Source organism: Lepisma saccharinum, chromosome 11, assembly GCF_977018435.1.
Source record: "Lepisma saccharinum chromosome 11, izLepSacc3.1, whole genome shotgun sequence".
NCBI classification, from domain to species: Eukaryota; Metazoa; Arthropoda; class Insecta; order Zygentoma; family Lepismatidae; genus Lepisma; species Lepisma saccharinum.
Genome location: NC_139239.1, coordinates 25,565,907 through 25,593,896, shown reverse-complemented (window position 1 = coordinate 25,593,896; position 27,990 = coordinate 25,565,907). Strand labels below are relative to the sequence as shown.

General features: G+C 34.1%; 1 protein-coding gene across 3 annotated transcripts in view; it reads right to left on the bottom strand.

Annotated features, from left to right (window-relative positions):
* The window catches only part of nolo (ADAMTS-like no long nerve cord), a 752,674-nt gene that overhangs the window by 11,831 nt on the left and 712,853 nt on the right, over positions 1-27,990 (bottom strand). For 2 of the 3 annotated variants that reach the window (XM_083130826.1, XM_083130828.1), the window contains 5 exons: positions 22,964-23,122; positions 18,549-18,672; positions 16,388-16,470; positions 12,251-12,437; positions 7,855-8,003 (listed from right to left, as the gene is read on the bottom strand). In XM_083130826.1, coding sequence (XP_082986952.1) covers positions 7,855-8,003; positions 12,251-12,437; positions 16,388-16,470; positions 18,549-18,672; positions 22,964-23,122 — 702 coding nt within the window. The remainder of the gene's footprint in view (positions 1-7,854; positions 8,004-12,250; positions 12,438-16,387; positions 16,471-18,548; positions 18,673-22,963; positions 23,123-27,990) is intronic. The other variant, XM_083130827.1, reaches the window with a different exon arrangement.

Genomic DNA, 27,990 nt, shown 5'->3' with positions numbered 1-27,990 from the left:
TCCAAACATGAATCAACTATAGCTGTTACTTAGTGATGACACTAAATATTTGTTTAAAATAAGTAAAGATCATGCATTTTGCATAATCTTCAGGACTCCATGAATGCTGTGTGACAATTTTTAGATCTCAAGGCATACCTGGACTTCAACTACCAGCTGATATCGGTTAGTAAATTTGAACCAGTATCCAGTTCCGATAAAATAGTGTCCGGATCGACCCAACCCTAATTTTTATGTTGTGAATCAACAAGAGAATATGTTATCCCTTAACCCGAGATGAAGGTGTTTAGTAGTGTTCACAATGATATTCTGACTAAAGCCTTCCATTTGCCCGTCACAGTTTTTATATGCACTAATCACTTTCCCTTTGGCTCTTAATATGGGAAAACTCAAAGTAGTAAGTTTACAGTTTAAAATTAAAGACCATGTGTAGATTTTACATGTAAATGAAACTTGATGTGCTCTCAATTTGGGTATCATGACTACCAAGCCTACATTATAAACAGTACAATACTCATCATAAATATACTGTATATATTGGTGTTCATTTGTCTTTAGGGTAAATAACTACAACGTACCTACTGTTAAGTGTGTTTTGTCACTACTACACTTCTCATTAGAACATACATAAAAACACGTAACTGGATAAACTTACAATCATTTTCACTATTTTGGGTTAAATATTTGTTTGGGATTGCATTAGGTGTATGATAAAAATAACCACATTGAGATAAAATCCTTAAAGAAAAATATTTTCCAAGCGTAGGATCAAATCTGAAACTTTCACTCTTTTAGCAGGTGTGCTAACCATACATAAATCAGCCCCTGCATGCTGTGTGCAGTTTGTAACGAACACTGAAATTTACAACTACAGGGAAGACACCTATTGCATTAGCCACATGAATTAGTGCTTTTGTTTCTTGCAAAAATAAGATTCTAAAATCACAGTCCATGCTGTTTTTGTTACCTGTTTTGAAACTTTCAAAAAGTCTTCAGGGAATTGTTTTCGCATTGATGCATAAAGGTTAGTGTTTTCTGCAAAAATCACAAATCATTTGTCAGCGTGAAATCTTTTTTTGGAAGAATGAAACCTAGAAATTCTTTATGGAAAAAGTATTGGAGAATTTGTGATGAATGTATCAAGAAAATGGGTGTAACATGTACAGATTATAGCTATGCATATTCATTTTCATCTTTCAAACTTTTTTTTTTATTTGCTTTATTTTACTTCGCTTTTTGTGCCACTTTTGGCTAATTTGCGAAAATGGAAATGAGTGATGAAATTGATGAATGGACACTCGCAAACATCCACGCCCAGGCTGGGATTCGAACCTGGGACACCTAGTGTTTCAAACTTAGAATATCTGAGGCACATATTTGTGATGTTGGCATCCCACTATTCTACACAATCCAGAAGCACTGCCTGGCTATATTCATTAAAAATTTCCTTTTGTAACTGATCAGTGGTGATTGATTCATGTTGAATCGTTGTACTTCTAACCACTGTTTCTTATTTTCTATTCAAACCTACATTTCAGAAGACTGATTCTGTCTCCGTTCTCATAGTTTTGTATTTACATCTAACTGTTCATCTGTCCCTAGTCCTTGAACACAGGTGGTGGGGGGTTGACATAGTGGAGCCTGGGCCGCACATACAAAAACAGGTCTTACCCAGATCATTAGACAAGGTGGAGCCTCGGCCACCAATAAATAATTCTTCTGGGCACTCTGTTTATTTCACACCTTAAACTGGAACCACGCATACCAATGCCTCCCCCATATGCACAATATGAAACATATTTGGTTAGTTTCAAACTGCATATTGTAACGTAGCGCACACACAAGTTATTTGTTCTGGACTCCAGAATAAAGGAAACAAAATGAACAAACAACTCATTTTGAACCAATAACCCATTTTGATAACACTGGATTTGCCGACTCAATCGCAATATTTAAATTTTATTATAGAATAAAAATAATAACCGACCTCACATCTACTATTTAATCATCGGTCACCTCACTCATGAGGTACTTAATATCGTCCTGGTCAGAATGCCAAAAATAAACAAATAATGTACTACAAATCAAGTACCATGCAATATTTTTCTTTTATTATAGTATATTATTTTGTCATGTATATTGTATCAATAAATTACCAATAAATAAGAGATATTAAAAGAGGAACCGTTAAATTCATGCAACTGACGTCCTGGTATATTTTAAGGCACCACGGAACTAAGTGCATACCCTCGAATGTATGCGAGTGGAGGCAGGCTTACTTTGGAGGTTCCCCCCCCCCACTTTCATTACATGTTCGGGGACTATGAAAATATGAACAGTTAGATGCAAATACACAACCCTGAGGACGGAGACAGAAACGTAGGTTTGATTAGAAAGTAAGAAACAGGGGTTGAAAATTCATCAATTCAATATAAAATTTTATTGTTAAAAGAACCGAGTTTGAGCAAAATATTACTGTACTGTTAGAAAGTAACATGGTGCGTGACCACATACAGGATTTATCAAATAATATGAAAAATATGTTATTTTAATGAACAATGATTGAAAAACATACCTGTCCAATGCACATTGTTTACATGTTGTGTCACTATTTTGCTCAATAATGTTATACAGGGATTTTTTTGTTTTGTTAGTACCTACTCAGAAACATGGACAAAGGCAATTTGTTATTCAACAATTTATACACATACACAAACCTTTCAATTCATCATCATACTGCACATGCAAATTTAAGACATTTTCATTGCTCTTTAGTGCATTTCAAACTAAAAGACCAAAGACGTTGCTCTCCTAGTGTTTTTTTTTTTGTCTGCTTGGTTGATCACACTCCATCTGATACCATACATCAGTGGTTCTCAACCTTTGTGAGACTCCACCCGGTAAATTCTTCTATGCCCTGATCACAACAATTTTACCTTTCTATATTTTTTAACTTTACATTAATGAATTTCGACCCTTGAAGTTACATATGAATAATAAAGTATGACATAATCATAAAGAGTAATAGTTTGTCTAAAGTGTGACATTGGCAAATATAAAATCAAATTACAAAATATTTGTTAATGAAATTGCTGGGCAATCTAAGTTGACAAATTTCAGGAGAACCTCTTGTGGTACATTATAATTTATGCCACGGCCTTGCAGTTGAGAAACATCGAGCTGAGGTCAGATTGCTGATTTTTCTTTTTAATCATAGATTTGAATTTAGTTTCTGTGTTGCAGAGATGACATCAACCCATTCACAACTGGTGGATATTTGTGAGGATTCAGAGTTGATAAACTTGATTTCTGGGTAGATAAATTTGATCTAAGCCTCATCACTGTTGTCATCTGGTTTTCTAGACCATTACTGCTTTTTCACTTGTCCTCACAAAGCTTGATCAACACCAAAAAGTTTGAACCCAAAACCACTTGTACCAAAGGCAAAAACACCAAGAATTCAGCTATGCCAGAGTCTCCAAGTCCCTCAAAAGACTGACATTAACATCATAGCACAAATACAATGTGTACTTTTGGTTATGTGATCTTAGAGAATTATTCACCAGTCAGTTTTGACATCAGGCAGCTTGGTAAACCTAATTTACAACATTTTGGCATCTCTTCTGAAAACCCCAAAATGCACTCTGGTAACAATGAATGACTGCTTTAGTAATATTGAACATTATCAGAAGTATAAAACAATGTAGCACTCCAATGCTCTCCCATTGAAGACATAATAAGAAACCCTACCCATGAGTAGAAGAATAAACATAATGCAATGCAAGAATGGATAAATAAGCACCAGTATTAAAACAATACTGAAAATGTACTATTGATTAGACCACCTCGGATATATGGAACAGAAAAGAAAAACACTGTTACGTATTAACAGACAAAATGTTAGACAAACCTCTCGCTTTGTCCTAGCCAAGCATGCAGAACATACATAAATTACTCCTGGAAAACAGGAACATATGATGCAATGCAAAGAATGGTCTGAAGCCAAAGAATCTGTATTATTCTGCATTGACTGCATTTTTTAAATGGATCATGTAGGATGAGGAGGTAAACAGTAGGGGACAACTAGGAGATTGATACACTAGGGAGAGTCAAATGTAAACCTTAAAAGTGACAAAAATTATAGGACAGACTGTCTTCAGCTGAAATTTACATGAGGTACCTCAACTGATGAAGTGAACTCCAAAATACCATTTTTGTCATTTTAAAGATTGTTCCTCCTCCAAACACTGGTTTCTTGCCTTCTGGAAGCCTAAAACTCATTGAAATTTCATTTAATGGAGAATTTCTGTATGTCCTTGCATGCTTTCCACATCAGCAAGTTTATGAATGGAGGAGGAAGTTCGACAGTGACCTCATTTCACAGTTCATGTGGCAGATGGGGCCTTCCCGATGGCGTAGTGGTAATGTCGTCGCCTTGTAATCAAGGGGTCCCGGGCTCGATATCCAGTGAAGCCTTACTATGCAAAAAGTGTACTTAAAACCAAAACTCAAACTCGCAGGTAGATGGGTGGATAGACCTTCACACATGTAACTTCTTGAGGTATAAAAGCACTAGCTCAGACTTCAAAATATATGTAGGTCAGCAATGGGTCTATGCTAAAATGCAGCAAACTTGTCCCCAATAGAAAACAAAAACAAATTAAGGTTTACATTTGACTTGGCCTCATAGAATAAGGATGTGCCTGTGATGCAAGAACATAATATACAACACATTCTATGTACCTTGGACTTGGACAATGAAGGAGAGAGAGAGAAGTAAAATGCAGGAAGCGGAGATGAAATTTTTCAAAAGGGACGGAATAAAGGATTAGGAGACATGGCAGATACTGTGGAGCAGTGAAGCTTGGAGGTCAGAATAGATCAGTCATAGTTGAGGTAAGAAGCAGATTTGGCCGAAAAGACAACCAAGAAAATCCGACTCTGCACATGAAGTGGAGGAAAAGGGCAAAATTGAAGACCAAGAAGTCTGGGAAGATTAGGTACTGAAGTAGTAGAGAGAGTGGAAAGGAGAAGTTGGGATTGGAACACAGTGAAAAGAGGAGTGGTGGAAGAACAGAAGAGGGAGAAGCAAGATTCATGACAACCTAGCCATGAAATAGAAACAGTGATGGGCATGATGAGATTGTGTCTACAATGTAAAATGTACCTATCAACAAAACTATATTCACAGGACTTTGTTTCAAAAACACTCCCTAACCACAGAAATCACATAGGAGAATTTTTACTTCATACAGTAGTGGATCTACTATGAAAATTAAAATAGTCCTACCTATTATATGATACATATATAGCAAAGGATGCCAAAAAAATATTGTCTTGTAGAAAAAAAAATGCACATGAAATGCTGTCATGTCTTCTTCTGGAACAGCATTGTCAGGCATGTATATTAGTTGCTTATGAGAAGTATAGCAAAGTTAACTTAAATTACTCAATTGGGGAAATTCACCATTTGGCAGGATCAAGTAGGTTTCGGTGACACTCGCTGCAAATTGACATTGGTTTGTTCATTTCTGCATGTAATAGCATTATTGTATGAAATATATGACTGTCTATTTAGATGTAGGAGAAATATAAATCACATTAGCAACAATATACATGGAAACAATTACCAAATAGTGAATATATTTTATAGATATACAATTCCTTAATTTAGTTGAAAGAAGGTTTTTGAAGTTAAAAGTGTAAGAATAGTGGTTGGAAAGTAATACATGTAAATTCTGAATACATCCAATTGTGCAAGTCTCATAAGGGTTATAATTGTTTAATGTGCTCCTGGAACATGCATTGACATTACTTGGTGCGAATTCAATACACAGAATATTACGAATAACCATTAGTGACATACTTATTTTTAAAATAGGCTTTCAGATGTGCATTATATTGGAGAAGGACTAAATAGAGAAAGGAAATTAATAAAGTTATGGAATTGATTACAGTCAAAAGGAGGTATTTTTTTGTGTATTTTGTGTAATTCTAGCTCTTTAAGCCAATCACATCAACGAGGTGAGATGAAGGGATACTCACAAAGGAACACCCATGCTGATGTTAGGATTTGAACTTGGGGCCATTGGTGTAGAGATCGTGCTCAGCAAAAAGGTGACAAAAATGTTATTTGCCAGACTAAGTTATCACAATTTTTATGAGCATTCTCTTTGTCTCACTTTTGGTGCCTTGGACAAGCTTTGAAGTTTATTTTTAAAATAAAAAGGTAAAGTGTTCCCCTGTGCATAGCACCACGCCATGAAGGCGTATAGGGGGTGTGGGGGTAACGCCCCACACTTTCTTGATCCGGTCGTGAGTGGGGGTGATGTGATCAGCATCACGCCCCTGACTGCCTTTACCCCCCAGGGTTTCCCCCAGGTACCCATGTTATTCGACGCTGGGTGGGCACCGGGGCCGCTTCCACCGTTAGAAAAGTTCCCGGATTTGAACTGGCCGGGGATCGAACCCGGGACCTTGAGCATGGTAGTCAGACACGTTACCGACTGAGCCACCGCGGCTTTTGCATTTGTAAATATTACCAAAAATGATATCAAATGTATGACCTATAAGATTTGAGCATACATTAAGATTAAAGACCTTGCTCATGACATATTGGTAATACTGTCACCTTGAAATCAAGGGGTCCCAGATTCGACCTGCCCCCTTTCCCTATGGATGCACATTGCATAGTGGTTCAGATTCTACTTTAAACTGTAGGTCCAGTCTGGGCCTGTACCCAAGATATTTTTAGAGGGGGAGGTGGGGAGCAGATCTGAAAATATGAAAAAAAAAGAAAAAAAAAGAGAAGCTCCAAAATGCTGTTTGAGTATTAGATTGACCACCAACACTATTCCGGTATTGCAGCTAGATATACAATTGCAGAGTTGCAATAACTAAGCAATGGATAAAAATCCCCCAAAGCTGACAATCGTCACCACATTTACTTACAGACAAAGGCTGTCATACAGTGTACAGCTTGGTGTTTACTTTCAATTGTCAGAACCAGAAGTATTTGAATAGTAGCCTACTGTATTCTGTAAATTAACAATGTTTTGACTAAATATAGTAGCCTTGCATCTCAATGATTATAAAACTAAAATTACCAAATATTGCAGACTTCTGGAGCCGTCCCCTCTCCACAAACAACCCATTCACCTACGCAAGGACAAAATCGAAATTCTTGCAAAATCTGGAAAATCATATTTTCGTAGGTTCACATTATAAAATATTTCATAGTTCGATAGGGAAAAAGCACCCTTGGGCCCCTTGGATGTGGGCCTGGTCCAGTCTCAATTAGCCTATTTGAGCATAAAATGGACTTGAGACAAACTTTGAACTTTTTTGCTAAGATCAAAAGAAATTAATACAATTCACATGGATACAGGTGGAGCAAAAATTCATTTTTGAGCAATGCAAGTATTTTCTCCTCTGTTGCATGCACATATGAATGCCAGTCCAAGTAACATTGTTTTGTACTGATATGGGAGTATGTAATATAGAATGTGCAGTGGTGGAAATAAATATTTCCCTCCTATAGGGCAAAACTAGTAGGACAAAAGGTTACATGACAATCAACAAAAGCAAAGAAAAAACTTGTCAAAATATTTTTATAAATTACACAGTGTGTATCAAGAAACAGGAAGTGCAAGAAGCAGAGAAGTAAGAATAAGAAACAGACTCATGCTCTTTTAAAGCATATTTGTTTTGAATGTAGCTCAGATTGGTGGAAGTGCAATCATTAAGCATTGTCTCTGTTATTGGAATACCTTGATATAAACATAGGATAGCAGAGATTGTTTCGCGGAAATTGCTGAGAGGTATTAAAGAAATAATTTGTAAACGGAGACTTACCTCTGACCATTCTCCCACTTTCCAGGTGCCTTTGCACTTGTCATTGTAGCATTCTTGCCTTTGGGGAGGCTTCTCTTTCTCGCTACACATACTTGGAATGACTTGGGTTCCATTTGGCAGCTGGCAGGTTACCTCTCGACGCTGTAGGGCTGCAAGTAATATTGGTATGAATATTCACTGCAGTAAAGGGATAACAAATTAAGAACATGTGAAGAAAATATAACTGACGTATGAGGGTAGAGTAATATGTAATAACTCAGGAAATTTTCTGATTTCAATGTGTATGTTGATATGTTTTTTTTATCTGGGTCAAATATTGATAATCAACTAATTTTGATATTCATGTATTGCAAGGAAAATTGCTATTTTTAATTTTATTTGCTTGAGAGCTCTACCAATTTTCAAGTGAACAAAAAGCAAATACAGTTATGCATAAATACAGTTTCAAAAGTTGTGCAACCGAAACTTTAATGGTTTATAACATGAAAACTGTAAGATATATTTACATCAGGTCTTCTGCATTATAAAGCCTCATTCATTGAGATATTTTTCAATGCTTAACATTATCAGTTTGCTCCATACAGAAAATTTTATAAATTAGTAAATGGTGGAAGTCAGCATTAAAATTTTTCTAGAATGCCAGTTTTAGGTTAGAAAAATGTGTAAGAAATTATCAAAGGGTCATAGACGTCTGATAACCGATGCCATGTTAACCTGTCATTTGCGACCAATATTAGTCATGTGCAGCATTTGATGTATTTTGGATTAACAATTATATGGATTAAGTGAACAAGTGCCATTTCAGGGTAGGGTGACTGGAACAGTCCCATTTCAGAGATGTGTGCCGTTCGTCCCCTCGATATAATTAAAAAAACACTTCTTGTTCCATTTTATAAAAGTCTAGGAGTTAGCTTGAAAACTAATTCTAACTTTGAAAAAAAAAATATTGATGGAATTTTTAATAGTGTGGTATTACCACAGTAATACTGTGGTAAAACAGCTGGACTGCATTTTAAGCACTTCATAACAATCAGAAATTGTCGTCGAGAAGATTCGCGCAGGCAGCAGTTTACTGTATAAGTTTGTTCACATCAATCAATCAATCAATCAATCAATCATGGGTTGTATGGTTTTGTATGTGTCCCGTTATTTGTAGAACATTAAAGAAGCATGGCCAAGAAGTGTACATGTACGTAGTTTCAATACAGATCTGCAACAAGAATTTAAATTCCTGCATCTTGATACAAATGCAAATGATAAATCTAACATTGTGTGTCAAATATGTACCACAGAATTACTGTGGTAATACCACAATAGTACCACACTACTAAAAATTCCATCAATATGAATGGTTGGTGAAGAATAAAGTTCTCAAGAATATTGGTTCTTCTGATAAATTATTCTGGCATTCCTCAGGACTAACACAAAAAGTTGATCAGAAGGGACCGGAAGCACAATGTCATGCCGTAATTATTAATACCTTTTTGACAACCAAAAGATCATATCTCACTCGTTGTCTATGATGTATCATTTATGTGATCCCATTCTTTTATAAATAAATAACATGTTAATGACAACAATAATTTTGTAATTAGGCCTAACCGATTTTTCAGGAGGGTGTAAACTGACCTCTTTGGGATGTCCGTTCTTGGGTAAAAATATTATGGTCACCCTATTTCATGGGCATATCACCTTAGCTGGCAACATTAGCAGGTCAAAATTTTGTCAATATATGCAAGCGACATGTACCTAAATATTGGCCATACATTTATATGAAAAAACACAAATCCTAATTTTATACCGAAATTTAACTTTGAGCTGTAAAATTTTCTGCACCTGGCAACTCTGCCAACCGATTGTTTGAAATGGCAAGAGAGAGTCAATTGAGGTCGAGACTGTATATCCCTTTTAATCCCTATGTGAACTTTTTTTAAATTACAGTTTGGATATATCATATTCAGATTATATCATTAAACTAATTGTGTAGGCTACCATGGAATTAAATTTACATGAATAAATTTAAATTTATTGCAGGAAATTGATTCTAATTGCGATGCTTTCCATCTTTCACTGCCGCCACCTTATTATTTAAGAACTGGGATGAAACTTTGGTGAATTGTAGTTACATGTTTGTACTATGTGACGATATCATCATTTCAATTGGTGGCAATTGATTGATTTGTTGTTTTAAGTCCACTTTATGCACAGGTGGGCTAATCGAGATTCCACCGGGTATTGAATCCAGGACCCCTTGATTACAAGACAACGATGTTACCACTACACCATTGGAGAGGCTCAATTGGTGGCAATTAGAGGGCCAGTGATACTTTTTGTAGTAATTTTGTTTTCGAAATTTGGGGGATACAAATGACATGTTATCACAGAGTGGTTTTTTGCCATGATTACATGCAAATTTCAAGCTATTTGCATCCATATGTCCGATGCCAGACCATGATTTCAATAACATCGCAGACCTTTCCTTGAAAAAATAAGTTTTTTTAAAGAGAGTTTCTAAAAAAACACTAAAAATAACTATTATTTTTTATTCAAGCATGTCATAAAATCATAAATATATTAATGAACAAGAGAAAAACAGCCCTGAAATATTGTTATTAATTTCGGAGATATGATGTGGTAAATGCCATCTCATGGTGCTGATCTAGCAGTCATCAGATTAGTGGCAGGGCATGGATGAAGAGATTCCAGGAAGCCAGGGATAGCAGAGGATCCCCTCAGGAGCCTAATTTCAGTGAAAACTGATTTATGGTTTTTTAAGTAAATGTGGGACCAATATTTAGGCATATGTAGCCTGCGGCTGTTGACAAAATTTTGACCTCCTAATGTTGCCAGCTAATGTGATATGCCCCTAAGTTGGCACTTTTTCACTTAACCCATATAATTGCTAATCCAAATCCATCAAATGCTGCACATGATCAATATTGGTCTCAAACGACAGATTAACATGGCATCAGACGTCAGATTATGATCCTTTGATATTTTCTTACATAATTTTTCTCACCCAAAAGTGGCATTCTGCAAAATCTTTAACGCTGACTTCCACCATTTGATAATTTATGAAATTTTCTATATGGAGTAAACTGATAATATTAACCTGCCATTGTTTAGTGCTGTGCTAACATTGAAATTCATCTGCTTATATATATATCTATTGCAAAATTCACAAGGTTTTTGAGATGAGATGCAGTCTAGCTGTCTTTTGTTTTGTTACGGTTCAGAAAATATAATAGGGTGGAGCGTTCCCTTCCGTTATTAGGAGCTGTGCCGTGATCCTGCCAACAAACTGTCAAAATGTAAGCGTGACACTCACATGTCGACCAACCACGGGACTTTTTTAAATTTTTTTGTTTTTGTGAATTTTATTGATCATCTTGTGTTTGTGACTGTTTTCGTAATGGACAATACTCATATATTGCAGTGGTTAAATGACAATACAGACTATGAAAGTGTACGTGAGGAGCAGTGCGATATTCTTTATTCAGAAGATAGTGAAGTGGAGCAGCCTGGTATAAGTGATCATGAGAGCAAAGGTGAAATATCAACTGTCGAAAATGACCATCAAACTGAAATAAACGTTCATGGGTCACAGTACATTGGACGTGATGAAACAACAACAATGTGGTATATTCACATAATGAACAAAAAAATATATTGAGAACCAATAAAAATAAACTAAATTAGAAAAAAATGGAGGTGTTAGCATCGGGCTAACATGTCGACCATTGCTGGGTTAAGCACAACAATATCTCAATGAATGAGGCTTTATAATGCAGGAAACCTGATGTAAATATCTCGTACAGTTTTCTTGTTACAAGCCATGAAAATTTGGATTGTGCAACTTTTGAAACACACTGTATTATTCTTGAATATTCTTATAATTCTTCAAGACAAACAATGCAAACATCTCATATATTTATGGAAGTAAAATACATGATACTTTTGTTTACATTGGTGCTCACCACATAAAATAGAAAAATAGCATCTACCATGTTAGTGTATTTTTCAAGGATTTGTAGATTTAAGGTGACTTTTGTTCAAACCCATAAGTTTTGTCAAGACAGAAATTTGAAAATAGCAGCAAAGTTTAGTGTTCTTACAAAATAGGGAACATTGATGTCTCGTCCATCATCTTGAAATGCTTTGACTGATGTCATTTGGATCTATCAACAGAACAATGCATCAAAATATCTAACAATTGCAAAAAAAAAAAATCAGCTCAAGAGTTTTAAAGTTAAGGCAGTTATCACAGTCAGAATAATCATGCTATCTCTCTTGAATGCTTGTTAGGAGGTTAAATTGAAAATTTTAGAGAACATTATGCCTTTATAAAAGTTGACCTTGAATTGAAGTTTGGATTTTATAAGTGTCTTATATTTACCTGCATTGTAGTTAAAACACCGCGACTCTTCACAACTGGGCCATGGACCTGCTGACCAGTGTGGACAAGCTGACAAACCACACGTCTGGGTTGTTGCTGGAGCTGGAAGTCCTTTGTCTTCACAGAAATGATTTTCTACTTTTGTTGTGTGGTTGTTAACAATTATAACGCAGTATACTCCACGCATCTGTAAAACACAATGTAGAATTTATTTACCCTTGTTTAAAGTGTTTGAGAAACCTGAGATAATTTAAATTTATTTTTTTTAGACAGAAGAATGTTCAACAATTACCAAGAATTTAGGTATGTATGGTAAAAATGCATAAAGGGATGGCCACCTAAAATTTGCAATTTACTTTTTCTGTATTTTTTGTTATTGTTGCCATGGAATTCACAACGATTTCAGAGTTAATTGAAAGTGTTCCAATTTCAATAGCCTTTTTAAAGATTTCATAGTATTATGGACTTGATACGGGACTTCAAGCAGTGGCAACTGACCACATTCCTAACTTCCATGTAAATGGTTCAAAGAAAGACTCTTCTCATCTCTGTAGGCAAAATATAAATTACTTCGCAATATATTTGATAAGGTTTATTTTCTGCTATAGATTTTGAACGTAACAATATACTGTACTACTATCACTACATAGACACCAAACTTGGAGATTGTGGATAAGGGGCTTTATTTATCTTACTAATAATGTAGCATATTGTCATTCCACAACACCTTCAAAGCAAACAGTGTGTGTGGCGTGTCAGCCACTAGTGCCTAAGACACTAAATTTGGCTCTGTATAATTAACATAAACAGGTAGAAGAGTGGTGTTAGATAGTCTCAAATACAAATCATCTTATGAGAGGTAGAGGAACGTAACTCCAAAAATGCAGTTTTCAGTTTTGTTTAAATATCTCCTCTGATTTGGAGTCGCATCAATACATCTCCACTTCTAATCCTTAGCAGCAAGGTGGAGTCACGTATCTCCAATATACTGACTCTTTTCAATACGTTATTTCCAGTCCCGAAAATTTGATAAATTGGAGTTATATCCCTCTGGTTTTCATGTGATGAAATAAAAAAAGCAGTAATAATAATAGGGTATAATAAAAATATGAATAGCAACAACAATAATAAAAACAAATCACACAAAATGCATGCATCAGATATACTTTTGACCTGGATAAACACGATCACATCCTTCCCATCTTAAACAGACATAATATTTTAACAATGGCCAACAGGAAGCTACTGCACTATCTATCTTTCATTCATTATCTGCAAACTGAACGTAAACCCGCGTACTTATTTGAAAAATTATGTAATCGCAACACAATTCACAGATATGGGACATGTCGTCACAACGAACTTGACATTCCTCACCATTCGACTATGCTATATACCTCATCTTTTTCTATATCTGCCCCGAAAGCATGGAATGCACTACCAACAATCCATAAAACTCAATAAGAGTTTCAAAATTAAATTGATAGAAATGCTTCTACAGGAACAGCAGCAGAACAGTAGCACATACTAGAAGTAAACTGGCACTCAACAAACGACAAAACACTCATATTCTGTAACTGTAACTATTGGAATTTTATTACTATCTTCAAATTATTATTATTATTATTATTATTTACTTAAAGGCAACCTTATGTTAACATTCACATTTATATTTTTTCTTTTTACATTTGTATTTTTTTAAATTATATTTAATTTTAGTTTTTTTCACATTTATATTATCTGATGACTAATATTACTAGTAATGAGAATTGTAGGTAATGTGAAATTCTTTATTTCTCTTTAGTGTAATCAAGCTTTCCATCTGTATTCATATATTATCATATTATATTCTATATACTTATATTTTCTTATGTAGCACATGACAAGGGTTAGGTTGTAGAGCAGCCTACGGCTGAACCTCGCCCGCTAAATAAAGGAATAATTATTATTATTATTATTATTATTATTATTATTATTATTATTATTATTATTATTATTATTATTATTACTCTAGGATTTTGATTCTATATTGCTTGAATGAGGTTTTGTCTTCGAACCCCTCCAGAAATCAAGAGAAATTTGAGAAAATGCTACCCATTGTTATAACTGTAGTATTAAACAAACTATAAATATATATCTGATTAAGGAAACATGTGTTCTCCAAAATTGTTACATCAAAAAGCATGTTTAAATGGTTGTATGAACTGTAAACTACAAACTACTTTACTTGTGGAAAACGATTGTTGTTAACTTCAGATTTATATATGTGATAGCACACCCGATGGCAAAAGAAACAGTACATGAATTGTCAATCACTATTTTCATTCCGTTTTTCCACACTGCAATGATAATGAATTGAAATATAAACGCCAATCAGTACAGGTAAACACCTGCTTCCAATCAACATAATTCCATTCCTATAAACAACACAAGATGTAGAATAAATATATAATGAAAACAGCGGTTGGCTGTACATTTAAAATCAGTATTCAAACTCTCTTGAATATCTAAAATATTTTTTTTTTATTTCTTTCTTTTTTTCTTTTTTTGAGGCATGTGTTTTTATGACACTTTTCTGCCTCTTTAGGCTAACTGCTAATGAGGATCAATGTTGATTAGATTTCTGAAAAGCAGTAGCGTACACAGGATTTCATCAAAGGGGGTGTTATTTCGAAAACTTTCTACAAATTCACATTACCATTGTTTTATTATACTTTAATCAAATAATAATAAATAATTAATTAATAATTCTTATAATTAATTAATTAGTTTAATTACTACTAATAATTACTACTAATGCAGCTGCTATTTATGAAAGAAATATAACAAAATTACATTTCTTTTGTTTCTTTGTTACAAAATAATTGTCTAGTCACCGGTTATTTGTATGTGATAAGTCAGACATTTTAAGTGTGAAGAAAATCCATAAAAAGAAAGCAAATATATTAAATTTATTGAAATAATCGAAATATGAAACTTATTCAAGGAGCCACGCTGGTCTAGTCTGACAACTTCGTGGGATATCCGGGTTCGATTCCCGGAATTGGTTGGAATTTATCCAGCATTGTCCCCGCACCCAGCCTCATAGCAATGGGTACCTGAGAGCAACCCTGGGGGATGAAGGCTGCCGGAGCATGGTGCTGATCACATCACCTGCACAATGGCACGGGGGAATTTACATTACCTTTACCTATGGAACTCGCCCAGGATGATGATGAAGCGCGAGAATACATGTTGCTAAATTCCACTGAGTCTATGTTTTCGTTGAAAAGTAAGTTTATAGACATTCCAACACATTTATCACTTCTAGGTGATTCACAAAGCACTTCTTCAACATTATTTAATGATGTGGATGTAGACTCAGCATCACTTGAGAGTTCACAAGGGGATGTGAAATCAGTACCAGGAAGAACGTTTGCAATAAGGTCGGCACACTGCGACGAAGCAAGGAATTTTCACAATTCTCGCGAGAGTCACTGCGCGACTTTTTGCAAAAAAAAATTGCAAAATTGAACTTTGCGGCCGCTTAGATTGTGTTTGGGATGTTGTGTTTTTCTTCATGCTGCATGGGAATAATAATTCAAATTATTATTATTATTATTATTATTATTACTGTCGCAGATCTTTGACTGTGATAAATTAGCCATTTTTAATTTTTTCTACAGCATTTTCCATAATATTTCAAAAGCTCAAGGGGGGGTTTAAACCTGGTAACCCCCCCCCCCCCCCCGCCTTGCGTACGCCACTGCTGAAAAGGAATTTTGGGATATACTGAGGATTTACATAGTTATTTTTAGCTTAAACCAATGGTGGCTTGAGGTGTAAATGAGTAGAAATTTCAGCGAAAGATGCAGTCACGGTGTGCCAGAGATCCAGGTTCGACTCGTGGTTGAGCCTGCATTTTGCGCTGGAATTTCTGCATGTTACATCTCCTGTATGTGCGAAATTTTAGTGAAACTATAAAGCAGCACATGTCTGGCCTTTTAAGTTACATGTTAAATATAAGGATGAGTCAAATGTGAATGTGAAAGTTCGACCAAAAATACAGATGTCACATTTTCAGAGACTACAGTACTTTACAGTAATTATTGGTGTTTCAGGCATTTTAGTTACTGTTCAGTTTATTTCTTCACTTACTTGAATGCCTCCACCTCCACAGGTTGTTGTGCAGTCTGACCACTTTGAAATAACCCACTCGAATGTAATGTTTTCCCGTTTTCCTGAAAAAGTATACAGAAGTTGATTAAACAAGTGTCAAGAATCTTAAACAAAAGCTGAGTTTTTAACAGGCTTTGAGGCAAAATCTAGAATGTTCTATTCCACATAATGTCTCTTTTCCTTATATATATATCACATTTTATACTTTGAAGATGATATATATTTTTTCAACAGTGTAAGGTTCAATCAGAGCTAATTAATGAAGTTTTTAATCAGAATTAATGAACGGTTTAGTTAAGCATTTAAAAATCTGTTCAGATATTTATAATAGCAACAAATGGAAAGGATACAGAAATATAATACAATCAACTTTCTTTTGTTTTCTTGCAATTCATGGGAAAAATCTCATTCATAACAGGAACCTAAGTTACTGCCCATTCTGTGGCAACATAACACAACATAATCATCATCTCTCATGCACCCAAAGTGGAGAATGCCTTTATCAAATGAGCATAATGGATTTGTACAATATAGAATCATTCATTTGTGGATCGTGGGCTGGTAATTCTTTCAGTTTTTACTATGATCAAGTTTAATTTTCTGGGATTTTTTCTCATATTGAAGGCAGAGAGGTTATACGTATGGTTTGCACATGTGCAGATATTTTCTGTGTGCTAAGCAGCATGGAGCAATGTTATGGTGGATTTCATTCAAATTCATTAAGTTGATCAGAATACATTTTATGGCAATTGGTTTCCCCAACCTTCAACATTGTAGCACTCTGCAAGATTGGGAGTGTGCACACTTACACTTAAAAGTTAGTAATATTTAATGTAAAGAAAAATTTATCACCAAATTTTCATCATTTATAAGTATGATCGGAAATGTATACACTTTGCCAAAAATATGTTCAAACTTTTTACTTAAACATTTTAAAAATTAGATCATTACATTTATATTTTATATATTTCTATTACATTAAAAAATGAGTCCTTAATAGCCTTTCTACCTGCAATATATATGTACATGAAAGCATCACTGAAGAACTTATCACGATTTTTACTAATGTAAAAACATCCTGTAGAGAGGAGAGATCACACAATGAGCCCCCCCCCTCTCCTTATTCTGGAATAATCAAAAAAATCAAGAGCAACTCCTACAAAGTGTAATCAGCACTAGAAGAGGAAACTGTTAGGTGGGGGATGTTTGAGTCAAGGTTAGCTGGGAGATGCTCCTACGAGGGCCGTTCAAGGAAAAAGTTTCCCTTTTTTTTGGAGAAAGTACGAGCCCGATAAATGAAATGAAACTAGCAATGTGTTATTTCGTCTTTCCTCTACATTTACACACAATGCAATGTTCGTGCAGGCTACCGCACATGCGCGGCACGTGATTAGCGTGAGTCATGCAGTGAGAAACGTGCCCTGGCCATAAGGAGTAGCGAGTCATGGCGGAACAACGTGTTTTGGCGGTGTGGAGTAAAGAAGAGATTCGTTCTGTGATCTGGTATGAGTGGGAAAATGGTCTTGCTCCTATCAACATCCACAGGAAACTGGTTGTTGTTTATGGAGAGACTGTAATGTCAGTGTCAGTCAGGTTTCATCGCATTGGGTCCCACGACAACTCAGTGCAGAACATCTCATGACACGTATGACATGTTGCCTGGATTCTCTGACCCGGTACCACAATGAAGGGAACAACTTTCTCTGCCGTATTATGACTCAGGATGAGAGCTTCGTTCATCACTACACTCCAGAATTCAAAGGGACGTCAATGGAATGGAAACAGCCATGAAAAGTGGTCTTCGTTCCCTGGAAAGCCTGCAGATGGCTTTCAAAATCTTATGCAATGATGGTACAAATGCTTGTGCTGCCTTGGAAATTATGTTGAAAAGTGAGAAAGGACCATGCTATTTGGTGCAACTTGATTTTTGTCTGTAACTTAAGAAATCATTTTTTTGCAACATAGGGAAACTTTTTTATTGAACGACCCTCGTATGTTTAACATGGTGTCAGTAGGACAGCTTTAATTTTCCCAGCTGGGGCTATAATCCCCTGTATCCCATTCCACATTGAGCACTGCATTGAATAACTCATATAAGAAATGCATGCATAAAAACAAGCCATGTAAAATTACACCCTACCTTTTCCTAATATGATAGTGCCTGGAGTGGTATGAGTGGTTGCATCATCATGGGCCTCTTCCATCTCCTTGGTAACCATTCGATGCCCTCGGGAGCTTCCAAATGCCTGAAATGGCCAAAGATTCTGTGCTCTGTGTTATTTAGGATCTTGCTCTTCCAAATTCACATGATTGTAAATTTACATCTACATATTAGTAATATTAAAGGAGAAATGCTGTCCATTGAATACTCAATAATAGTAAAGAAGAAAATATTAAAAGTTTCATTTCATTGCAAATTATAATTAATGCAATATTCATATGTGTACAAGCATTAGTGTTCAATGCACTTCTTTTCTCTTTATGTTAAATTCATGGACTTCTTCACAGCAATGCTTACCAAAGTTGCAATGTGCAGTTCGATCTTCATTTTTAAAACCTGTTCAATGAATTATCTTTCAGAACCTTACATAGATGTTTATTCATGCTACAGCACAAAGAACAGCATTTCTCATAATAATTATTAGTCAAATTTCATGCACATACTTGCATAATGTAGTAACAAAGCATGTTTTACTGTTGGTAAATCTTGTCTTCAAGGGGGTTGTGGGTACGATAAGAGAGGCACCTGTACAGGAGGGTTTATTTAATTTTAAAAGTGAAACAGTGCAGTGTATAAGGATATATTTGCAAACATTTGTAATATTCATTACTTGAGATATGTATTTCAAATCAACATTGATTTTACATAACAGAACTTATTATAGAATGTGTGTGTGTGCAAACGAGAAGTATTTACCCTCCCTGGACTACTGAGAAGCAAAAGAACACCATAGTATCTTATTTATGATATCTTGTATATCCTGCAATATTTAATTTGTGAAATAGAGAGGAATAACTACTAAGATGAAGAGTGTATTAGTAAGTGTCTCCATGCGGTTAGCAGCTGCAGTTTCCATATCCCTTGTGAGATATCCATACTTAATATGATGTCTTGTTCTTCTTTTTTGGGAAATTAAAAACACATTCAAACATGCTCCAAATGAAGGACGAGACATCACAAAATAATATACTATAGTTGTTGATTTAAAAGTTGGATTATTCAATATGCAACAAGTTTCTAAAAGATGATTTAGTAAAAGGTTGACTTCACAACAAAGGGAACTTCAGAATTGCCTTTATCCATATTAAGATTTTTTTCTATAAGTCTTGTGGAGTACACAATAGAAGCCAATTAAAATTGTGGGATTGCAGTAACAATGACAATAAAGTTCACAATTTTAGGTATATTTATTAAAACAAGATGCCTTTTTTATTAGAAAAATAAGAGCATTAACTTAATTTCCATTCTTTTATCTGGCAATTGAAATGCCAGTAGTACAATCATGAATTTCATGTTTTCAGGTCAAGTTCTAATGCAAAACAGTATTTAATAATAATAATATCCATGAAAAGTGCATATTTGAAGAAAATTGATTTAATTAACACATAGACAGGTACTCAAAAATTTTTGAGTCATTTTAATCAAAGAGCAACAAACCCTCCCAAGAACAAATGAATTGTAAATCACAAAGGAAATCATTGATCTGAGAAGAAAATGTTATACATTGTCATTGGTTTGAATTTTGTGGAAAAGAATGAAATATTACATTCATAGTTGAAATATGGTTAAAATTCACTTCTAACCCACAAATATAATTAACTCTGTATAACTCATGAAGAAATAATTTATTTGCCTTCATCAATTTTACAGCCTCACTTCCAACGTTTGCAGAAGGCTGTTGATTAACATTCAAAAAATTCTACATTAGAGTGCTGCAGGGAGAGAATTTTGCTTGAGCACCAAATAGTTTGCATGGACGATGCTAGATAGTGTATGGCAAGGGTTCCCAAACTTTTTTGTTTCACAGCGCCCTTAAAAGAGCAAAAGCGGTTCCATTCTATATTTATTTCTTTGTGGGTTACATGGATTTAATTATATGTGTGAAAAATGTTTGTACTATGAATCTAAACATAAATCCTTCTCCAATGAAGGAAATTAAGAGCATATGTAAATGGACTAAACAATAGTTGTGTAAGAAGTGAATGCAAGATTTTTTAGAATTTGTAATGTCATCTAAACCACTGAGAGGATTCTTACATGTACAGGGTAAGCAAAGTTAGTAATAAGGTGTGTTTTATACAGCGTATATTGATACACTTGTAAGTTGAATTGTATCTTCTGCAAATATGGTGTATAAAGAAACAAACTGCCGGAGTACTAATTGAGGTGAGTGTACTAAGCATGTACTGATATCACTGTATATGGGGCAACAATGTACTGTCACTTGATAATATCTCTACACTTTGGTATTATATTCTGTTTTAATTACCTTATTTATTGCACTAAGCCACATAGTAATTACAATTGGTACCTAACAAGTTTCTGAAAGCCCATCATTCAGTTCAGTTTGTTTGAGTTTATGCTTGAAGTCCACTTTTTGCACAGATGGGCTAATCAGGACTGGACTACAGTTTAGAGTAGGATCTGAATCACCATGTATCTCCACAAGCCATCGAACCCGGAACCCTCCTACTATTCAGGCATTTCAAGGTGTTAAAATAACATTGGATACTTTCAAAGGGATTGTACAACCACTGCAAGAAAATAGTTATTGCAGTTTATAGAAAATGGAGTTTTCTTTTGATGAATTATAACCACTTTACATGCAGCATATGTACATGTAATTGTAATGGTAATGAATAGAGAGTTCAAAGTAATACAATATTATTAGTAATGCAATAGTAATAAGGGTTAGAAGAATATAGAAAGGTGAAAGTAGGAATGTTTACATATTGTGCTATTTTCTGCTATGATACTTTTCTGCTGCAATATCTGGGGTTGTGTACATGTGGGGGTGACATATGGGGAAATTTTCACATCTCTCGGCCCTCGTGTGCAGACATAATAATTTCAAAAATTTACCAACACCCCAGGTTACATAGAACTTATTTTTGCATTGAGAAGTGTTAGTAAACTAGACATTTCAACATTTTATACCAATAGATTATCATATTCTAATAGTAAGAAATTGAACCATAGAAAGGACAATGTACATGCACTAACTACAAGTTCACAGTAGTTTTAAAGGTGAAGAGACAAATTTATATCTACTCTACATTTTGTGAAGCAATATTGACAACACATATACTATCATGGCAATTTTGCAAGTTTGGAACTTTGCATATAATTGTCAATAATTTCAATCTGAGGAAGGAAAAATAAATATATTGATCAAATGTATTACATTGCACTTAATCTTATTCCATCTAGTGCCAGTATTTTGATCTTGCATCCTGGACCTTCTACTGGGTATCATTAGGAATATAGGGCAAGGCTAAGGCTTAGGATATAAACATTCTGTTTACACTAACATTTTTCTTAAATCTTAGCATTTTCTACCCTTGTTCCTAGTGATGTTAATTTGAAGATTCGGGAAGTAGGTTAAAATACTGACATACCAGAGAATGTATGAAATCATAGTTTATTTCTCAATGGTGATATTGTTTTAAACAAGAAATTTGTTTTGCTATTACCTCAGGAATATTTGACTTGTTTTTCTTTTATTTAAGAAATTATTTAACAATGGACAACTATCATTCACAATTAGAGATAATTTTACATCTACATGCATCATGCAATGTGTGAAGAAATCATCTGATACATAATTACTAATTCACTAATATTAGTTTAATAAAGTAAATCAAGATGCAACTAATAAATTCCAAACTTCATGGAAAATATCAATGAAATATTTCAGGATGCTAGTCTTTTTATCACATGGCATACTTTTGCAATGTGAAAACAATACAAATATTTGATAATTTTACACTTAACTGATGTATGAATTAGCAGTTGGACTATCTTTATAATTATGATGGCGATCTAAAACTTAATACTAATTTACATTAGAATCCTAATTTAAAGTCTGGTGTTACTTCCAAACACTGGTTCTTGACAAATTTTTATGCCTGGGCACTTGAATGGTATCAGCATGAATTCCATATTGTCCCATCCGTAATTATTTTTGTAAGACCAAGAGAAGCATAAAGGCACTGAAATATCTACAAATGAAAACTGACAACTAGCTTCAGATTACCAAAACAACAACTATAAAACCACATAACAAGGGGAAAGGAAATGATTTCATGCAAACATGCTTCTTTCATTCCTTCAACTACTTTTTCATAAAATGAGATATACCAAAGCTTGTACCACATAACGAAATCCACATTGCAAGACATGACATTAAAAATCATAAGACAATGATCTGCTTGAGTATGGCACATATAGCTTGCTGGGTATTTACAGATAGTTGGTTCATGGCCAGGGTGACTGTAGAAAGCTTGCAAGAGCATTCTCGGTGAGGGGGAGCTATGATGGGTATTCTGTCTCACCTGCAACTTTGCCAGAAGCATCTGAAAGTGGGGCATTGGGCGGGAACCCCCTGAGCTTGAAGGGGGTGAACTGGAAAAGTCGTCACCAAATTGAAATATTCTGGGGCCATCAGAGTCCCTATCATTGGGATGAGAAGTGGATGGAGAAGGAGAGCTTCCCTGTGCATTGAGAGCAAAGAAAGTGATCATTAGGAAGAAAGAAAAGTGGGAAAAATAAGAAATAGTCACAGAAGAAAGAACCAAAACATAAAATAAAATCACACAAATACTTAAAGCAACTTTTGTTAGCACTACATTTTTGGATTTCAAGTAAAGATATTTCTAAATACATACTGAGTATTCATAAAGTTTTTGTTAGTGTACACATGGGTGTGATCTGGACCATTATGAAGAGCAGCTGTCCAAGTTTGAGATGGATTATTGACAACTCATTTATGCTCAATGTAGGTCCAGTTTCAAATTTTTTGAGTTTACTTTTATTTTTTGAATTATGGCAAAACCACTGACATTAGCGAAAAACTAAACAGAATCATTTTTGTAGCCCATCTAATGAGGATCAAGATTAAAAAAAGATTATTTGCTCATGACTATTGGTTCTGAGATACAGGTCATTAAATGGAAAGTCCATCATATTGGATGCCATCTTGAATTACTCAAATTGCTCAAGTTTGGCAGAGTGGCATCAATCGGATCTGATATGTATAACATAATCTTTCAAAACCAGTCAAAACATTTTACTCATATCTCAAAACAAGCTTTTTAATGTGGCACTCTGACTATTATGTGCCATGTGACCAATGAAGGACTATGCTTAATGCATTTCAAACTCTGACAACTGGTCTTCCTAATAGTGTAAGTTACACCCATCTAGGTTGTAAACAGCGGTTCTATTCACAAATTCTCACAGGAATACTCCGCATTAACTAGTTTCAAACCAGCATGCCTAGACATACCACAAAATACAAAATGTCATTACTTCTGTTAATAAATGTATATACATGTGATTATGCTTACATCCATAAGATAGTTATTAGATAAATGTGAATTTAAACTTAATTCTAAAGTTATGGTTTATTTTATGGGGTAGTTTTTCTAGGCCTCTTACAATGTTCAAGGTTCGAGTTCCAGTTAGGGCATGGGTGTTTTTTGTGAGTTTCTCCACATCAATTTCATTCAGTCATCATTCACATTCAATATCATCATTAGTCAAAAGTGGCAGAAGATAAAGTAGTAAAAATACATAAACAATCTGCATTGTTTGTATATGTCAGCAGAAAGTAACATTCAGATCCAGAAAATTTACCATGTTGAACTATTTTCATTGTATTCATGAGAAGATACCAATTTTCTAAATATCATCTTTATGTTAACAATTACTATAAAAAAGTACATATATCGTCCATTGAGAATGCAAATGTTCTACCCCCAAATTCTAAACAAATGGAGATATGTTGGCTGTAGTCTATTTAGGATGCAATTGTTTCATTTCTGCTTTCGTCTGATGCCTACATACAACCTATATTGATATATTGAGAGTGTTTTCGGCCCATGTACAGAATTTGGAAGCAGCCACGAGAAAGTAAACTCCAACAGCCAATGAAACCTTACGACAATTTCCTCAACAAACTACAACCACCATCCGAGTGTGAGATAAAGGACTTGCATTCTAATCTTAGTGACTTATGGTATATGCTTAGAAATAGTAACGGTCTTTGGATCTTATACTTGTGCTTAACAGACCAAAATTTAGAATAATAGTGGAATCAAAGTAGTTGATTGATTTCCTAAAATATGAATTATTTATTTTACTTTGCTACCGAATGACAAATTTATAATGAAATTGTTTCATCTCCATCTAGTTTCCAGAATACAGTGTTATATCTGGTAGATAGAACATTAGCACTCTCAAATCAAAACTAGTGTTGCGTGCAATTGTTCTATCTGAAATTTCAAAATTACAGCATAAATACCTAACCAAACAACTACTTATTTTTAGAGAGGCTTCAATATATCAGCCTTTGCAATGATACAAACTTTCAGCACAATGGTGACAAAGGTTCAATAAATATATCATGTCAAACTTTAAAGGGCTCTCCTGAAAAAAATGAAAAATTTGACAGAACATTTACATTCTCAATGGACTATATGTTAAAATTATTCTATTCATATTTTTTTTATGCACATTGGAAAAAAATAGGTATATATTCACTACAGCTTTAATAGAAATCATTAATGCCTATGTTTAAATTGTATTTATGTATTATTATACAAATTATAATTTATTTATATTTTTATGAAAATTTTTATACTTGCGTAATTTCATTTTGTTCCATATTAAATAAAAGTTCAGCATTTCTTCAGGAAAATTATTTATATTTTTAGTATTTTTCCTTGTATTTTGTATGATCTTCATGAGGGTATATGCTTTATACATTAAAAAATTATATTCTTTATATGAGAAGGTGAGTTCCATGGGAATTCAAAAATTTCAAGGTATTGGAATGCTAATTTTACAAAATTGTTAAATTTTCCAGACCTTTTTTACTTGTATAGTCAATTTTCATTAGCACTACATGTTTTCAAGTATTTTGATGTCGTTTGAAACCTTAAACCAGAAGGCATATGACTGAAATTAAAAATACTTTGCATATCCTAACAAGGTATTATTAAATAAAATTAATGTTCTCTTCAATTCTAAATCAATTTCTAATTCATATCTCCTCCACAATGTAGATCTGTAGACAGAAGACAGATCAAACTTGCATAAGATGAAAATTTTGTGATCACAAAACTTATGGAAGAGTGCTGTACATCTTGCATACTTTGAATCATCCTATTTCCAAGTGAAACTGTCATTAGATTGTTGAATATCACTTTATGAATAATTGTTGCACAAAAACCAAAGTGGTGGTTTAATTGCAATGTACACAGCATATAACTTTATGTACTTTATGGTTTGACACATGAGATTTACTATGTAGAAATTTAAACAAGAACTGTAGACTCGACCAGGATTTGAAACTGGGTTTCTGCCATACTGGCTTCATCTGATTTATCACTTTCGCAAGCAAAATCAGGGCTGTCTTGGTAGCTTGGTTGGTAGAGCAATGGCAGTATGCCAGACTCAAGTTCAGGTCCTGGTTGAGCCTGCACTTTTCGCTCAAATTTTCTACGTACTAAATCTTCTGTGTGTGCCAGAGACACAAGGTCGATGCTGTATTTTTTTGCTTAAATTTCTACACAGCAAGTTATTAATTTTGCAAAAAATTATCACCAGCGAGTTATTTTCAGCATTTAAATAAATAATTTTCTTTCAAACTGATATCCTCATCTTTCTGCATATTTAACATTATTTTCTATGACACTTGATGCAATATACGTCTTATACGTCTTCATTGGTGTACACCAAAATCTGATGAGGCAGACAAGATATTTGCTGATTTTAGCTCTATACTATTTTCACAAGCCAAAATGACAAAATGTTTGTACTAAAAATTATGTCCTTGCAGAAACTGTTGAAAATCAGAATTAAACTGGCTGTCATCAAATTTCCTTCTGCTTTTACAAATCTAGGAGAGAGCTGTATAAAAGAAAAACTTATTCCAGATCTTTATCACAGAGAAGTTTCAAATAATACAACTAAACACACAAATAAACAAACAAAAGAAAGAGAGAAACAATAATTAATTATTTTTGTTAGTGTATACCAACTAAAAACACCAGAACCAATAAGGATTTAGAATAGAATACAAAGTTGTTTTTTTATTTACTACAGAGCGAGGTTTAGCCTTAGGCTACTCTATCACATACAAAGAAGAAGAAAGAATATTATTGTGCAGTAATGGTTTATTTCCTTAAACTACCCATCACTCCCAGTAAATAATTGTCAAAGTTTAGAACAGTTAGAAACTACAGTTGAGGTTTATTTTTAAATGTTAAGTTTGTCAAGATTATTCTGGCAGGGATGTTCAATAGAGCAAAACTGTTTCTTAGAGAAATGAAAAAATAATTATTAAATATATTTTATTTTTAAACAAGGTCCATTAAAAAGTGTTTCAGGATTATTACCAATCTGAAATTTAGAGATTAGATTTAGTTAATCATAGAAGAATCAATTTAAGAATTTCACTACATTGCAATTTTTGTGTGAAAATCTTAATCAAAAGACATAATGAATGAAATACAATATTACACACAACTTTGCTTGTTATGAAGAAGACAGATATATTGAATTAATAAAATTATATCGGCATTGCAGATATAAGATTAACATTGCAATGCTTTTAAAATTTTGACAATTCCAAACTTTTGTAAGTTGAATGGATACTAATAAATAAATAAATAAATAATTTTTAATAATGTATACAAAAAATTATATTACATTCTTATATTGATTCTTGAATTTTCTGTGACACATTAATCTTATTCTCCTGATTATAGGCTAGGAATCAGTACATTTTTTAAAAAGATTCATGGGACTTAAAAATAGCATTTACCAGATATAACATGCATGCATACGACACTCTGTTTCAGCAGCATAAATTAGGACCTAACTTGGTGGGGGAGGGGCAGAACATGAACATCAGGTTCAGAAGGTTAAACAAAAATATGCAAAGGATGAGGTTATTATACAAACTGTTTTCCCCTTTAATTGCAAACTTTCAGGATCAGAGTTAATTTTAAATATGTGTTACCTTGAAGCAGAAATATATGTACAGTAAGTTCCATATGCAACAAAATATATTTTAAAATGATTATATATATGTATTTCTTCTTTTCTTTTCACATTTACTTGCAAAATATGTCTGTCTTTTCTTTTTAACTTATCTTACATGACCTCACTGATACCTGTTGTGACACAATGAATTAATGAAGGTTGCTGAACAATTGCATACAAATATGTTATGAGAGTTGAAATTAGAAGTTTCTTATTTGGAGAAATTGAACTGAACCTCATACCAAGGATCACAAAACTGCCGATCGTGAGCTACTGGTACCTCATGAAGATATTGGATATTCACTGCAAG